This window comes from Macaca nemestrina, chromosome 15 (genome assembly GCF_043159975.1).
Source record: "Macaca nemestrina isolate mMacNem1 chromosome 15, mMacNem.hap1, whole genome shotgun sequence".
NCBI classification, from domain to species: domain Eukaryota; kingdom Metazoa; phylum Chordata; class Mammalia; order Primates; family Cercopithecidae; genus Macaca; species Macaca nemestrina.
Genome location: NC_092139.1, coordinates 108,129,076 through 108,146,818, shown reverse-complemented (window position 1 = coordinate 108,146,818; position 17,743 = coordinate 108,129,076). Strand labels below are relative to the sequence as shown.

Sequence of the window (17,743 nt, the reverse complement as noted above, 5' to 3'; positions counted from 1 at the left end):
TGTTGATAATTTGTGACAGTGGATATCCCTGGTCTGTATCCTGTTCTCTAGATGTCTGAGTTTAATGCTAAACTTCATGAGATGGGACTTGACACCTCCTAGAAGTGTTCACATATGATTGTTTATTAAATTATTCGTTTGGTGAAAAGGAATTTGAGAAAAAAAAGAAAAATTATTTGTTATTCTTAAGTGTTTCAATGTGAAAAATATTAAAAATGATCGTGGAAATAACATGTTTATTGTCAAAAAATTTTAACTTAAAAACTGAATCGTCGTTCAAAACACAGCAAAAGATGATGTGCCTTAAAACAGTATCAGAGGAAAGGCTACTTACTGGTTATTAGTTGGAATAAACCTGCTTTGCACTATTTACTTGCCATGATCTATCATTGGCATCACAAACATGGGTGGAGCATATTTAATTTCTCCATATGAAGTAAGCTTAAATTAGGCCAAAGTAGCATTACATAGGGTAGCTCTTGACATGGCATTGCATTAGAATTATCTGCTAAGCTTCTTAAAGAGATGAGGTCTAGGCCCCATTCCAGACCAATTAAAAACCTTCCCAGATGATTTCATTGTGAAGGGTAAGGGTTGAGAATCACTGGAATGAGAAAAGGATTACAAGGATAAGGATACAGAATATTTGGTTCCAGTCCTGGCTTCATTTCCTAGTATTTTGTTGAGGAATTTTGTGTCTATATTAATAAGGCATATTCATCTGTAGTTTTGTTTTGATGTTTTTCTCTGGCTTTGGAATCAGAGAATAATACTAGCTTCATAAAATGAGCTGGGGAAGTGTTTTCTCCTCTGTTTCCTGGAAGAGTTTGTGAATGATTGGTATTATTTTTATTTTTTAATTTATTTTTTTGAGACAGGGTTTTGCTCTGGCACCCAGGCTGGAGTGCAGTGATGTGGTCTCAGCTCACCACAGCCTCGACCTCCCAGGTCCAGGCGATCTTCCTGTCTCAGCCTCCTGAGTAGTTTGGACAACAGGCACTTGCCACCATGCCTGGCTCATTTTTGTAGAGACAGTTTCGCCATGTTGCCCAGGCTGGTCTCAAACTCCTGAGCTCAAGCAGGCCCACCTACCTGGGCCTCCCAAAGTGCTGCGATTACAAGCATGAGCCACCATGCCCAGCTAAGTATTTGGAGAAATATATCAGCGAAGCCTTCTGGACCTGGGCTTTTCTTTGTGGGAAGATTACTATTTCAATCTCTTTACTTGTTACACATCTATTCGGATGTTCTATTTCTTTCTTGAGTCAGTTTCAGTAATTTATGCCTTCCTAGGAATTTGACCATTGCATTTCTTTTTCTTTTTCTTTTTTTGAGATGGAGTCTTGCTCTGTCACTCATGCTGGAGTGCAGTGGCATGATCTCAGCTCACTGCAACCTCCACCTCCCAGGTTCAAGTGATTCTTCTGCCTCAGCCTCCCAAGTAGCTGGGATTACAGGCTCGTGCCACCACATCTAGCTAATTCTTGTTTTGTTTTGTTTTGTTTTTAAATAGAAATGGGGCTTTGTCATGTTGGCCAGGCTGGTCTTGAACTCCTGACCTCAGGTGATCCACCTGCCTTTGCTTCCCAAAGTGCTGGGATCACAGGCATGAGCTACCACACCTGGCCTCCTTTTGCGTTTCTGATTTTTGTATATATTTTCTGTTTTTTTTCTTGGTAGTTAGGTAAAGATTTATCAATTTTGTTGTTGTTTTCAAACAACAGACTTTTATGCCTATTGATTTTCTCTGTTGTTTTTCTGTTTTTTGTTGTTTGTTTGTTGTTTTTTGTTTTTGAGACGGAGTCTCGCTCTTTCGCCCAGGCTGGAGTGCAGTGGCGCGATCTCAGCTCACTGCAACCTCCGCCTCCTGGGTTCAAGTGATTCTCCTGCCTTAGCCTTCCGAGTAGCTAGGACTACAGGTGCCTGCTGCCACACCCATCTAATTTTTGTATTTTTAGTAGAGACGGGGTTTCACCATATTGGCCAGGCTGGTCTCAAACTCCTGACCTCAGGTGAACAGCCCGCCTTGGCGTCCCAAAGTGCTGGGATTACAGGTGTGAGCTACCGCACCTGGCCTATTTTTCTGTTTTGTATATCATTGCTTACCACTTTAATTTCCTTTCTTCTACTTACCATGGTTTAGTTTGCGCTTTTTCTAGTTTCCTTTTTTAAAATTAACTGAATTTTATATTCATCTAGTTTCTTAAGGTAAAGGCTTACAGCATGTATTCCAGATCTTTCTTCTTTTCCAGTGTAGGCTGTGAATTTTCTAATATAAACCTATGAATTTCCCTCTAAGCACTGTTTGGCTATATTCCAGAAATTTTGATAAATTGTTTAGTTCAAAGTACTTTGTAATTTCTCTCATTCTCTTTTGACCCATTGGTTATGAATTTCCCAAATTTTTTTCTGTTTTTTGTTATTTCTCTCTCTCTATATATATATACACACACATATATATGTGTTGTGTGTGTGTATATATATGTGTGTGTGTGTATATAGATATATATATATTTTTGAGATGGAGTCTTGCTGTGTCACCCAGGCTGGAATGCAGTAGCACAATCTCGGCTCACTGCAACCTCTACCTCCTGGGTTCAAGCGATTCTCCTTCCTCAGCCTCCTGAGTAGCTGGGATTATAGGCACCCACTACCATGGTCTGCTAATTTGTGTATTTTTAGTGGAGATGGGGTTTTACCATGTTGGCCAGGCTGGTCTTGAACTCCTGACCTCAGGTGATCCACCTGTCTTGGTCTCCCAAAGTGCTGGGATTACAGGCGTGAGCCACCATGCCCAGCCATATATTCTTTATATACATAATATTTATAGAGATGGGGGTCTTGCTATTTTTGCTACCAGGTTGGTCTCTGACTCCTGACCTCAAGTGATTTTCCTGTTTTAGCCTCCCAAAGTCCTGGGGTTATAGGTGTGAGCCACCATACCTGGCCTGTTTTTGATTTCTAATTTAATTCCATTGTGGTCAAAGAATGATTTTAATCCTTTAAAATGGACTGAAACTTGTTTTATTGCTTGGTATATGTTCCAACCTGGGGAGTGTTCCATGTGTGCTTGAAAAAAGTGTATATTCTGCCATTGTTAGATGGAGTGTTCTATATGTTTGTTAATTCTATTTGGTTGATGGTGTAGTTCAAGTCCTGTGTATCTGTATTAGTCTGTTTTGGGTTGCTACAAAGGGGTACTTGAGGCTGGTTAATTTATAAAGAAAAGAGGTTTATTTGGCTCGTGGTTTTGCAGGCTGTACAAGCATGGCACCAGCAGCTCCTCAGCTTCTAGAGAGGCCTCAGGAAGCTTTTACTCATGAAGGAAGGCAGAGGGGGAGCAGGAGTGTCACATGGCGAGAGACGGAGCTGGAGAGATCCCATGCTCTTTTAAACAAGTTTCATGCATGCGCATGAACTAAAAGAGTGAGAACTCATTACTTGCAGGTAGGGCACCAGGCCACTCCCAGCGGATCTGCTGCCGTGACCCAGACTCCTCCTGCTAGGCCCTGCATCCAACACTGGGGATCATATCTCAGCATGAGGTTTGAAGGGGGCATACATTTGAACTGTTTCAATATCCTTACTAATTTCTACTTAGTTGTTCTATTGTTGAGAGTGAGGTAGATTGTGATTTTTACAGGAGATAAACTCAAATACTCCTTATTTAAAATTAGTTAAATAAGCACCATGCAATTTATTAAAATGTAGAAATGCTCTAGTATTAGTTGTACCTTACAAATGCCAGAAGTGACATCTATTAATTTAGTTTCTAATATGTTGGGGCTATTTTAATATTTTTAGTGTGAAGGTCATTGTTAATTCTCATGAAAACTGATGCTTTCAAACTTGGCTCCAACCAGAGCAGTCTTTCAGTCGATTGTTTCTGGGTAGCAATTTCCCCCTGAAGTATGACAGCCTCCAGAGTTGGAAGCCAAATATCTGAGTGGGGTAAGAGAAAAGATTTTTGAGAAGTCTTGTCTGCTTTTTGCTCTCCTCAAGCATATAAATCTCATTAATTTTCAAATGCAGCACTGTTTTGGCTGGCTTATAATTTCTAGTCCAGGAACATTTCCCTTACTCATCAACAAGTTTGTTTTGGAGCCTTTTCTAACATAAACATTCTGAAAAGCAGTGGCCAAGTTTATTGCCATTTGATTAGAAGTTTCATGAGAAAAAGACTTGTCAGTATTCCTGAGTTACGGCCCGGTTAATGAAATGTCCCTACAGTATGAGAATCTTCCTTGAGAAGACTTAACTGAGCAAAGGATGCTGTGGAGGGAGGGGTCTTGTTTTTTTGCTGTCCTGTCCTTCTCATACTAACCCCACCTTCCTATTCTTTTCTACTTCCTCATAATTTATATGTTATCTTCTGATTGTAGAAGCCTTGGTGGAATCAATACATGTATAAGGTAGGAATGGCTACCAACTGCATGTTTCCTTTCCAGTGAAATCCGGGACAAATGACCAGTGGAAGAGCTGGGCATGAGAACCCCACTTCTTATTCCTTTCTTGTTCCAGTCCTGATTGACCCAACTGTTTGATGTGTTCATTTCTTGGGTATTACCCCTTGAATCCTATCAACATGCTTCCGTGGTCTTACACGACAGAGATATATTAAGGTCACTCCTTGGCTTTTCCTTCACCCCTAAAGTAGCTATTCAAATAGCAATTGATGCCTTTGTTTGAGGCAGGTAAAAAACTTGATTATTTCCATGGAGAGTGGAGAACCTAGGGTTTTTCATTTTATGGTTGTGTTTCTTTTCTTTTTATTCCATTCTTTTTAGCAGGCAACTCAGTTGATTCACCACCCATCAGCTCTAAAGACATCCGTTCATCTATATATAGGTTGTTTACACAGACCCATTTAGAAACATGATATATTAGATTTGTGGAAATCAGTTAACAGTAAAGTATTAAAGGCTTATGCTTGTATACAAATAAATATTTTTGTTTAGTCTTTACTGGCTTGGGGAATGATGAGCAGATCTAAGTAGTGATATACAATGACATAGAGAGATGTCAAAATTCCTACTCTCCTAAATCTCCATAGGCTTGTACGGTCTGTGAAAATCATCATTTGTTTCAGATATTTCTTGTTGAGGGTGGATGTGCATTAAATTTATGGCCTCTGAAATTTATTCCTGATTTTGGTAACTTTGGCAGTGAACACAGAATGTATGGCTCTGTGGTATTTACTGAAAGGGGGTTATTAAATAATTGCTTCTAAAATGAATAATCCTAAGGTCTGGAAATGTAAAGTCATTTTATTTATAATGCTTAGAATTAAGAGGAATTAATAGACCAAGGAAACAGAAACTTCATATAAACAGCTGTTTCTTTGTAGTTGAAAGTCTCCAACGATGGATCATTTTAAGTCTACACAGATAAACATAAAGCAGATAAATTATAAAACAAAATGAATTATAGGTTGACTGCCATAATTCTGAGTTTACTGCTTCAGTCTTTTTTCCCCTTCTTTGTAACCATTGAAGGTTATGCAGTGCATAAAACAACACATATCTAAATCAGGTTATTGCAGTACCCAAGATAATTCTGTTATTTGAGTGGGGAACTTTTGTCAGATGTCAGATAAACACAAAGTTCAAAGTTAACTCCTAGGAGGGACAAGATGGAATTTTCAGATAACTGAACTTTAATTTCATTTAGTTTTAGAGGTGGAAAAGGTTTATTATATAAACTTTCCTCTTTGTACTAGAGCTGTATATGTGTGTGTATATATATATATACATGCATAATATATACACGTGTGTATATATGCGTATGTATATTTAAGTTGAATATGCCTTTACTGTAGTCTCCACAGAAAACTTGAATCATAAATTTATTAAATGTGTTAGCTTTCATAAATTTAAATTTTTGCATTCATGAAGCAAGAAGTTTTTCAATCAAGAAGTTTATATAATATCCCTATGGCCCTATTTATATATGGTTTACTTAAGAAGGCTAGTGGTTAATATTTCAAAATTGTTCTTGGATAATAGCCATAGCTTATGTTAGTTATTGTTTCTTTGAAGTATTCAGACTTACTAAATTGCATTGTTCCCTTATTCTCTGAAATAAAATTAATTTGTTACATTTAATCATTTTCTAATAGCTCATTTTACACTGGGCTTTAGAAACACTCTAAAAGATGACAATTATTTGCCCTTTTATGCCTCTTACATTTTATCCTGCTTGGCTGTCTTTTCTTTCTGATAGAGAGGCACATTGCCTATGATCAGGTGCCTCCACTCTAGAGTCACGGAAATGTGGTTATGAATCCCAATTCCAGCACCTTTGAGCTGTGTGACAAAAGGCAAACTTTTAAATATCTGATTCTTAGTTTCCTCATCTGTAAAATTGAGATAATAACTGTAGTATCCTCACAGGGCTTTTTAAAAGGATTAAAAAAGTTAAAAGCATGACAGTCACTTAACACAGGGCCTGACACATAGTAGCACACTCAATTATTATTTGTGTTTTATTAATGCAATTATTGTTGCTGATCTATGGTTATAATTTTTTTTCTGAAATCAACTTCCTAGAGTAAATTTGTTTTACTGAAGTTGATCACCTGAATTCCTTTGACCCTGTTGAACCATCCATTTTACTTAGCCCCTTTGTCTGTCTCACCAGAGAATAAACCCAGGTGATCACACTCCGCTCCTATTATCACAGTAGAGCAGGCTTTCAGAAGATCCTAGAGAGGCAAAGTAAGGCCCAGGTTTTGGAATCAGAATCCCTGTCTCCAAATCCTGTTCTACCTCTTATTAGTGGGATAACCTTAGGTGTATTACTTAAACCTGCTGGGCCTCACTTTGCTTCTCTGTAAAATAGGATTAGTAATACCTATCTTGGCCTGGGACAGTGGCTTGCACCTATAATCTCAGCACTTTGGGAGGCTGAGATGGACAGATCACTTGAGCCCAGGAGTTCAAGACCAGCCTGGGCAACATGGTGAAACCCCGTATCTACAAAAAAAATTAAAAAATTAGCCGGGCGTGGTGACACGCACCTATAGTTCCAGCTGCTCCAGAGGCTGAGGTGGGAGGATCCCTTGAACCAGGGATATCAAGGCCTTGGTGAGCTGAGATTGCGCCACTGCACTCCAGCCTGAGTGACAGAGTGAGACCTTGTCTCAAAAAAACAAAACACCAAAATGTATCTTCATATGGTTGTTATGAAGATTAAATAAGTTAAAATGTAAAAGAATGTAAAACAGTGTCTGGCAGAGAATACTTGCATCATAAATGTCAGCTATTATTGTAACTCCTGCTGTTTTTATCTAGTTAGTTCTCCAAGGCTTTGTTCTTAACAGTGTTAATCTGTAAAATAATAATAGCCTCTTGGTTCAGTTTCTCAGACTGTTTGTAACATCCTTTTGAGATCCAGTTCAGTACAAGAAACAATTATTGAATGCCTACTATGTATTAAGTGCTATGAGGGACATATATCAGTAAGGCATATTCTCTTCTCTCCAGGAACTTATAAACTGGTAGGAGAGGTAAGATATTGAAGGGCTACTATTACACGAGGCAAAATATTATACTTTTTCCTAACACATAAAAGGTAGCTCACAGGAGGCCTATAGTAACTCTGAATGCTGTGGAGTGAGTCAGGAAGTTCAGATGAACAGGGTAGGGATTTCCAGGTGAAGTGAATAAAAGAGGTAGGAAAAAACTCATGGTACTTGAGGAAGAGTAACTGGCCAGCCTTGATTAAGATGACTTAAAATGGGAGAGAGACAATACAGGCAAGGACACAGCCAGGGAGCTACGACTGCAGCATGGGAAAACATGGCAGGGTAAAATTGATAAGAGAGGAGTGTGAGTGTGAGGAGGCAGAGTTGAAGTTGGCCTAGACATTTAAAAAAATACTGGGAAAAATAGTGATATCATTAAAGAAGTAAGGATGGGAAGTGGATTGGGTTTTTGGGAGGAAAACAAGTTTGGGTTTGGATCTACTGAATTTGAGATGTAGGCAGGAGCATGGTTATGGTTCTGCCATTCTTGGATGCCTCCCTAAAAACTGCTCTGGGGATAGAAAAGGCAGATATTAAGATGATTCCCAGTAGATTCTGGTTCCTCTCAGATGTGACTTGGAAGGCCCATACACTTGAAGACAATTATGTAAGGAGACTTTCCTTGGCCCGTGGGATCCTCCTAACCCTCCTTCTCTGAACATTTTCTTTTTTTTGTTTTATTTTTTGACATGGAGTCTTGCTCTGTCACCCAGGCTGGAGTGAAGTGGTGTGATCTCAGCTCACTGCAACCACTGCAGTTTCTCATTTAGTCTCTGAATGACAGCTGTGCCGTCGTCATTCTGCCTAGTTTGTAGTTGTAACACCCTTTTGGTTTAACTGGCTTTTGAAAGAAAGATAGTTGATTTTTTTTTTTTCCTGAGACAGCATCTCACTCTTGCCCAGGCTGGAGTGAGAGAGAATAGCGTGATCTCGGCTCACTGCAACCTCCGCCTCCCAGGTTCAAGCAGTTCTCCTGCCTCAGCCTCCTGAGTAGCTGGGATTACAGGCGCCCACCACACCTGGCTAATTTTTGTATTTTTAGTATAGATGGGGTTTCACCGTCTTGGCCAGTTTGGTCTCGAACTCCTGACCTTGTGATCTGCCCGCCTTGGCCTTCCAAAGTGCTGGGATTATAGGCGTGAGCCATCGCGCCTGGCCGATAGTTGATTTTTAACTTTAAAAATCTCTCTATTGTTTCATTAAGCAGTATTGCCAGAGTGAAAATAAGAGAAACACCCATCAGTCTACCCTAGCCCGGATGTGCTTTGAGTCATCTAGCTTGATTGTTTCACCTCAACAGAAAAGGCTGTAAGTGAAGAGAAAGAAGAAAAACAGAGGCATATTAATGGTAAAATATTTTGTAGGCTAGAAAAAGGCATTGCTTGGTGAAATGGCTATAATTTTTAGATGCAAAAGAAAAAGTTTACGAATAGTACTTCCTGATCTATGTGAGTAGTACTTTCATTCACTATACTTATGGCGGTAAACATTTGTTAAGCGTAGAACCTCTGGAGAGCTTTTTCTGCTGGATGATGGTCCTCGTTATGATATTTTGAGTTTGGAATAGGTGTTTTTTAGTTTTAGGAGGAGGAGTCAGTGTTGTGGAGGTTTTGAGTAAAAGGCAAGACTCTGGTGCTTTGTGGATTGTTATCGCCCTGCAAGACCCTTCGCAACTTCCTCTCACCGCCCACAGCAGAATACGGAAACTCTGCTGTATCAGGCCACTTCTGCAATTACAGACAGTTGCACTTCAAGGGGACCCTTCTTTCACACTACATCCTTCTGTTTTTAGACTTTTTTTGCATTTGAAAATGTGTTTTTTGAGGTGGAATACCCAACTGACCTCTCATCTCTCCTCTCTTTCTGCTGCCCTGCAGTGCTACAGTTGAAACTCCAGCAGCGCCGGACCCGGGAAGAACTGGTGAGCCAAGGGATCATGCCGCGTAAGTGCCTCTCTCTCAGCATTTGGTAGATTGCTTTTAGGACATGGCTGTGTTTACTGAGTATGCCGTGGGAAGCATAAAACAAGGATGATGGGTTTTATTTTCCACTCTTTTCTTTCTCATGACTTTCCAAGTTTAGAGCTCAATCACTAAATAGTTAACTAATTGATCAAATTCAGGGAAACAAACTGGGTTTAAAGGGTCAAACCTGGTTTAAATTAGGTGTAAAAGGTGCCATTGAATTTTCCTTTACTTTGGAATTGCACCTCTAAAAGAATTTTCACTCTGTTATACTTCCTTTTATAGGAGAGGGGCAGATCTTGAGCTGGGGTATTGTGAGGAAGAACCACTTCTTGCATATGCTTTGCCTTCATGTTCTGGTTCTTAGGAAGAGAAACCTCTTTTCTGGTATTTTGAATCAACCACAGTTTTATGCAGAGTGAGATCCTGAGATACTCTAAGGCTGGCCTGGGTGTGAGCATGGCTGAGTAGAGTCGTTGATGGCGCTATCACAGCACTGGGCTCAGTGGGTGCAGAAGTCCGTCCCTTAGGGGAAAAAAGAAACCAAACCTTGCAATCTGTTAGAAGTAAGGAAATTTGCCTTTAATACCAACAACATTATAAACAGAGTTGAAACTGGAGCTGGTGAGGTTTAGATCTTTCTGACATTTCTTTTTTAAATCATCAGCAGAGAACATAGGCTCTCCCTCTTTTCTGTTTGTGTGTTATCACTACTTGGATACACCGTAAGTCAAAAAACAGTCATACAACTTCTGGCTTCATGGTGGGAGAACTGATGTTTTTCACTTTAACTCGTTATCTGCTGGCTGACTGCTACCATATTTTCCTAGCTGTCATTCATTCATTCATTCATTCATTCATTCATTCAAAATCTTTGAGTACCTAATATATGCTAGTTGATACAGCAAGATAAATCCGGCTCTTGCTCGCAAGTGATTTATATTTAGAAGGGCAAGACTAGTAAGACAAGAAATTTCAGAGCAGGGATCACCTTGAAGTGCAGCTGGTAAGTTCAGAGCATGGTAAGTACTATCAAGTCAATTAACTGATTGGTGCATTAATAAGTAATAGGAATAAGATGGGGTCACTTTGAATAAGATGTTCAAGAAAGGCCTCACTGAAGAGGAAAGATGAGCTGAGATCTAAAGGATCAGGTGAAACTGGCCATTCAGAAAGCAGGAAGAGGGCTCAGAAGAAAAAGCAAGTGTTTGGGCCTGGTGCAGGCAAGAAGTTGGTGTGTTTGGAGATCATCAAGTAAGCCAGTGGGGCTGGGGCGTGGTGGAGAGAGAGAAGTGGCAAGTGAAGACGGGTAAGGTGGGCAGGGCCAGAACCAGGGCATTATCACCCACATAGAGGAATTGGATTTGACTTTTCATTTTAATTTTTTTTTTTTTGAGACGGAGTCTTGCTCTGTTGCCCGGGCTGGAGTGCAGTGGTGCTATCTTGGCTTACTGCAAGCTCTGTCTCCCGGGTTCATGCCGTTCTCCTGCCTCAGCCTCCCGAGTACCTGGGACTACAGGCGCCTACCACAAGGCTCAGCTAATTTTTTTTTTTTTTTTTAAAGTAGAGACGGGGTTTCACCGTGTTAGCCAGGATGGTCTCAATCTCCTGGCCTTGTGATCTGCCTGCCTCGGCCTCCCAAAGTGCTGGGATCACAGGCGTGAGCCGCCACGCCTGGCCTTCATTTTAATTTTTGAGAGATGGGGTCTTGCTAGGTTGCCCAGGCTGGACTTAACCTCCTGGGCTCAAGCAGTCCTTCTGCCTCAGGCTCCTTAGTGGCAGGGACTACTGGTGTGCCTCACCATGCCCAGCTGGATTTGGTTTTAAGTGCAATGGGAAGCCATCGAAGACTTTTAAGCAAGTCAGGACCGACTTACCACAATAGTGATAGGGTCCATTTCTAAGAGAACCTTGTAACAAGTATAAGGAGCGTGGGGTCTGTTTCTTTCTTTTAACAATTTTTTTTTTTTTGGTGGGGGGGTGGGTACAAGGTCTTGCTCTGTCATCCAGGCTGAAGTACAATGGCATGCTCATGGCGCACTGCAGCCTCCACCTCTCTGGCTTTCGAGCAGATCTTCCCACCTCAGCTTCCTGAATAGCCCTGGGACTATAGGTGCAATCCATCATGCCTGCCTAATTATTTTTACTTTTTGTAGAGATGGAGTGTGCCTCTGTTGCTCAGACTGGTCTTGAACTCCTGGGCTCAAGTGGTCCTCCTGCCTAACCCTCCCAAAATGCTGGGGTTACAGGTATGAGCTACCTTGCCTGGCTTGGGGTCTGTTTCTATCCTAAACATCAGCCCAGAGAGCTTAGGTCCCAAATTAATCTTTTTGTTTACTGCAGTTCACTGCCAGACTATTTACCTACATTATGCTATCTTCTATGGCCTCCAGTGAAGGACTCTCTACCCCCAGTTCTTAAAGCAGTAGGTGGCTTGTGCTGTGCATCAGCAATGTGATCAGGTCAGGCAATGCTGTACTTTACAAAACTCGCCTAATCTCCCAGTCCATACTGTGGAGAAACAAGATACCTACCCAGTGTCTCATCTACTTGTCCTTTTCACCAAGGACATCATATATTTAGTGTCTACTTTGTACCTAGAGTAGTCCTAGATGCTACCAAGATTAAAGAAGAGGCATGGTACCTGTCCTCAAGACATTGAACAGCCAAAATTTGGGCTGCCAAAACATACCCATACACAAAATAAAGAGCAATTCAGTGCTGACACATGGGATACTATCCGTAATTACAGCACTAATTCTGAGAGCATAATGCTACTTCTCAGGACTTGTAGTATGTTCAGGATCTAAAAGCACTGCACAGAATGAGTGCCCTGCGTTCTTTTTCCTGTCTTTCCTGTAATAACAGGGGCTACTGGAGATCACTGTTTAATAGGATTTATCTGTTAGTCTCCTTACTTAGCATTTCTTGTAATACTCTATGTTGGTAAGACAAATGAGCCAGGTGCAGTGGCTCACACCTATAATCCCAGCACTTTGGGAGGCCGAGGACGGTGGATTACCTGAGGTCAGGAATTCCAGACCAGCCTGGCTAACATGCTGAAACCCCATCTCTACTAAAAATATAAAAATTAGCCGGGCATGGTGGCATGCCTATAATCCCAGCTACTCGAGAGGCTGAGGCAAGAGGATCGCTTGAACCTGGGAGGTGGAGGCTGCAGTGAGCTGAAATTGCACCACTGCACTCCAGCCTAAGCAACAGCGAGACCCTGTCTCAAAAAAAAAAAAAAAAAAAAAGACAAATGATGCTTTGGTTATTGCAGTTATCTGCGTATATGCTTGTATCTCCTACTAGACTATGATCTCCTTGAGAAAGTATCATTCATTTATATATATATATATAAGCGGTCCCCAGTGCCTGGCACTGAATGAAGGAATGAATGAAGACAGCCAGTTGTAAAGTGCGGTGTGTGCATGTGTGTATGAGAAAGCCCGACAAACTGAAACAGATACCAGTCTATTGAAAACCTGTTGGAATTCTGGGCATGGAGTTTGAAAGAACACTCCCATTCTGTCAGAAGCCCAAATTCTAAAATTGTCCTGAATATTTAATCATATACTTTGGGTTGTTCTCTGTGTCTGTGAAGTGAGAATAATTGCCTTTCCTGTGGGAATGGAAATGACCTGCTTCTATGAGAATATTGCATTTTCCCATATACCAAGATCCACCTTCAGCTGTGGACATAGTCTTGTTATCAGTTTTTCTAGAGAAGGAAGTAGGTAACAAATTCTTAGATTATGAGAAAGAATGTTGAGGACTGGGAGTAGTTTCAGGTGTGAATTTTCTTCTCATTTACGTACCTGTTGGTACATGGATAGGGTCTCTTGTTCCCAGAAATGAGGCTTTTATTTTTTATTTTTTTGCCAGACCCCTACCTAGTGAGTAACCCTCCTTCACCCCTACCCTGTGTCCCCCAGCTCCTGTTGTAATCTCCAACATCCTCTACTACCCCAACACCCGGTCATCCTGCTGACTTCCACTAACCGCACTCCTCACCCTCCACTCCATATCTTTTTTTTTTTTTTTTTTGAGACAGAGTCTCGCTCATTCGCCCAGGCTGGAGTGCAGTGGCGCGATCTCGGCTCACTGCAAGCTCCGCCTCCCGGGTTCACGCCATTCTCCTGCCTCAGCCTCCCAAGTAGCTGGGACTACAGGCGCCCACTGCCACGCCAGGCTAATTTTTTGCATTTTTAGTGGACACGGGGTTTCACTGTGTTAGGTAGGATGGTCTCGATCTCCTGACTTCGTGATCCACCTGCCTCGGCCTCCCAAAGTGCTGGGATTACAGGTGTGAGCCACCGCGCCTGGCCTTTTTTTTTTTTTTTGAGACAGAGTCTTGCTCTGTTGCCCAGGCTGGAGTCAGTAGCGCCATCTCAGCTCACTGCAACCTCTGCCTCTCGGATTCAAGTGATCCACCTGCCTTAGCCTCCCAAGTAGCTGCGACTACAGGCACATGCCACCATGCCTGGGTAATTTTTGTATTTTTAGTACAGACAGAGTTTCACCATACTGGCCAGGCTGATCTTGAACTCCTGACCTTGTGATCTGCCTGCCTTGGCCTCCCAGAGTACTGGGATTACAGCTGTGAGCCACCATGCCCAGCCTTCCATTCCCATTTTCTTGACCTGAGGTGTTTGTTTGTTTTGTTTTGTTGAATGGATTCTTGTTCTGTCGCCCAGGCTGGAGTGCAGTGGCGGGATCTTGGCTCACTGCAACCTCCACCTCCAGGGTTCAAGCAGTTGTCTCGCCTCAGTCTCTCAAATAGCCGGGACTATAGGTGTGCACCACCATACCCAGCTAATTTTGTGTGTGTCTGTGTGTGTGTTTTAGAGATGGAGTTTCACCATGTTGGCCAGGCTGGTCTTGAATTCCTGACCTCAAGTGATCTGCACACCTCAGCCTCCCAAAGTGCTGGGATTACAGGTGCGAGCCACCACGCCTGGCCAGCCTGAGGGGTTTCTGAAAAGAGCTCTCAGATTTAAATTTTGTTGTACAACTTAGGAGGTAGGCAGGGCCCTCAAGCCGAGGGAATGGGCAAGTTAGTTATGGCTGTATTTTGTCTCATCATTTCTGGTTGATATCTTTTATCAAATTCTTCTCCGTTGAATTTTTTTGCCTCCGGGAAGGAAAGAAACCCATCTACCTCATCTTCCAGAACACTTGCATGTAGTTATCCTATAGGACTGGCTGTCCTGACATCGTCATATCTGTAGGACACAGTGTGCTTCAGTGGCTCCCTTCCCTTCAGGGTTGTTCTGTTTCTACATGTCATTCAGTGTTGGGGTATGACCTTTCCATAAAATTTAAGGGATTAAAGAATCCCCTGATTCCTACATACCTCTCTGTACTGCTTGATATGCTCTGTTCATGGCGTCTCAACTGAGATACAGAAGTTGTTTTTTGATGTGCTGTTAAACAGAATCATTTCGCAGTATTTATTCTCGTGTAAACATAAGTTTCAAATTTAACATCACTTAACTCTACCAAATACAGAGTGCCAGATAGCAGAGGCTTATATAGTCTAGGCCCTAAATTTTCACTAATGATGTCTTGCACATATCTTGAGGGCGAGGACAGATGGCAGAGATAGGGAGCTGGTCTTGAAATCCAAAGATGAAGACCAGGAATGCCACTGTATCCAGGATGAAGACTCCCAGAAGAAATTGGTCATGTTTGGTACACTTTCTTCTCAAAGCTTTCACTGCAGCCTTTCTCTATGATGTTTAAAGGTGTACAGGGTCATAAGGTTAAGGTGAAAATTAAGAAAAACGTTCTGGCGTGAGAGCTGTTGCAGAGGATAACCTTTCAAAGGAAAACATGGAAGGTTTTCTGACCTAGACAAATCAGAAAAAAGTCTCCTGTATTCTTTCTGGATGTGAGAGAAGCTTGTTTGTCTCTTGTCAGTCCTTTATAATTGAGAATCCTTGGAAAAAAAAGCAGAGTACCATGTTTCTAATGCTACAGTTAACCCTCAATTTATTATTTTCCCATATGCAAGTAGTAGAAAAACCTTGACTAACACATGAGGAAATAATTATTTTTGTCCTATAGATCTTTGAAGACCTTGCTCTGTCTTCTTGACCGAGCTTGTTTTTTTCATTTTTAATGATGTTCCTGTGCACCCACAGCAGAGTTAAAATTTCTTCTTAAAAGTGCCAGGATTGATGACTATGGTCTCTCTCTATCTGAAGCTGCAATTCTTCTTTCTTTCTTTTTTTTTTTTTTGGAGACAAAGTCTCGCTCTCCCAGGCTGGAGTGCAGTGGCGTGATCGCGCCTCATTGCAACCTCCGCCTCCTAGTTTTTGTATTAGTAGTAGAAATGGGGTTTTGCCATGTTGCCCAGGTTGGTCTCAAACTCTGGGCTCATTGCAAGTGACTTTCCTGCTTCAGCCTCTCAAGTAGCTCAGATTACAGGGACCGACTACCACGCCCAGCTAATTTTTGTATTTTTAGTAGAGACATGGTTTCGCCATATTGGCCAGGCTGGTCTTGAACTCTTGACCTCAGGTGATCCACCCACTTTAGCCTCTCAAAGTGCTGGTATTACAGGCGTGTGCCACTATGCCTGGTCCTGCGATTCTTAATAATGTTTTTGTTATTTGTAATTTGGGAATCATGACTTACATTATTCTTCACCAAATATGCAACCTAAGTTTCAACGTTCTTTTTCCTAAGTACATGTGAATCAAATCCATTTTGGTAATCTTTTTTAAAACGAAATTTTTAAAAAAATGGATTAGGTTGTGACTCACTAATGAGATGTTCAGGATTTGGTAACCAGTAGACAGAATCTAGGACCTTAGGCTAGCCCAGTTTGCAGAGATGATAAAAGAAATCAAAGGATACAGAGACTACAACTTATTTTATGATAGGCTGAGCCAATATAAGGTAATAGTAATGGTGATAATAAAGATATAAAATGAGCCAAAAGGAAACTTTTTATTTTTAAAATTTGTTTATATATATTTTTGAAACAGGGTCTGGTTCTGTTATCCAGGCTGGAGTGCAGTGGTGCAATCTCAGCTCACTGCAACCTCTGCCTCCTGGCTCAAACCATCCTCCCACCTCAGCCTTCTGAGTAGCTGAGACTACAGGTGTGGACCAGCGCATCCAGCTAGTTTTTGTGTTAGTAGTAGAAATGGTGTTTTGCCATGTTGCCCAGGTTGGTCTCAAACTCTGGGCTCAAAGTGATCTGCCTGCTTCGGCCTCCCTTAGTGCTGAGATTACAGGCATGAGTCACTGCACCTGGCCTAAATTTAATTTTATTTATTGAACAACCCCCGAACCAGAATAGGTGCAGAGAGGCTTCCCTGAATCTTTTAAAATAGATTTGATTTTATTTATTTATTTTTTTTGAGATGGAGTCTAGCTCTGTTGCCCAGGCTGGAGTGCAGTGGCCGGATCTCAGCTCACTGCAAGCCCCGCCTCCCGGGTTCACACCATTCTCCTGCCTCAGCCTCCCGAGTAGCTGGGAGTACAGGTGCCCGCCACCTCGCCCGGCTAATTTTTTTTGTATTTTAGTAGAGACGGGGTTTCACCGTGTTAGCCAGGATGGTCTCGATCTCCTGAACTCGTGATCCGCCCCGTCTCGGCCTCCCAAAGTGCTGGGATGACAGGCCTGAGCCACTGCGCCCGGCCGCCATGGGATCTTTTCTCCAAGTTATGAATTCAAAAGAACTAGCTTCTAGACCAGCCCCGTCCAATAGTACGTTAAGTGAAGACAGAACTATTTCTATAACACTAATCACTAGCCACATGTGCTGTTGAACACATTTTGAGTTGAAAAACTGAATTTTAATTTTTATTTAATTTTAATTAATTTAGATTTAAATAGGTGCACGTGGCTATTCTAATTAAATGGTCACATTTGGCTAGTTGCTATTGTATTAGAAAGTGGAGTTTTAAGCCAGGCACAGTGGGTCACGTTTGCAGTCCCAGCACTTGGGGAGGCCAAGGCAGGAAGGTCTATTGAGCCCAGGACTTTGAGACCAATTGGGCAAGATAGATCCCCATCTCTACAAAAAAATTTTTAAAAATTAGCCAGGCCTGATATCACATGCTTGTGGCCCCAGCAGCTTAGTAGGCTGAGACAGGAGGATGGCTTGAGCCTTGAACCCACAAGGTCGAGGTTGCAGTGAGCTGTGTTCATGCCACTGCACTTCAGCCTGGATGACAGAGCAAGACCCTGTCTCAAAATAAATACACATGCCGGGCGCGGTGGCTCAAGCCTGTA

The 17,743-nt window shown here is 41.8% G+C and overlaps 1 protein-coding gene across 1 annotated transcript in view; it reads left to right on the top strand.

The window, feature by feature from the left end:
- Positions 1-17,743, top strand: part of MRTFA (myocardin related transcription factor A) — a 178,640-nt gene that overhangs the window by 116,975 nt on the left and 43,922 nt on the right. Inside the window, exon 4 of the mRNA XM_071078933.1 lies at positions 9,403-9,468. Within this exon, the coding sequence (XP_070935034.1) occupies positions 9,403-9,468 (66 nt within the window). The remainder of the gene's footprint in view (positions 1-9,402; positions 9,469-17,743) is intronic.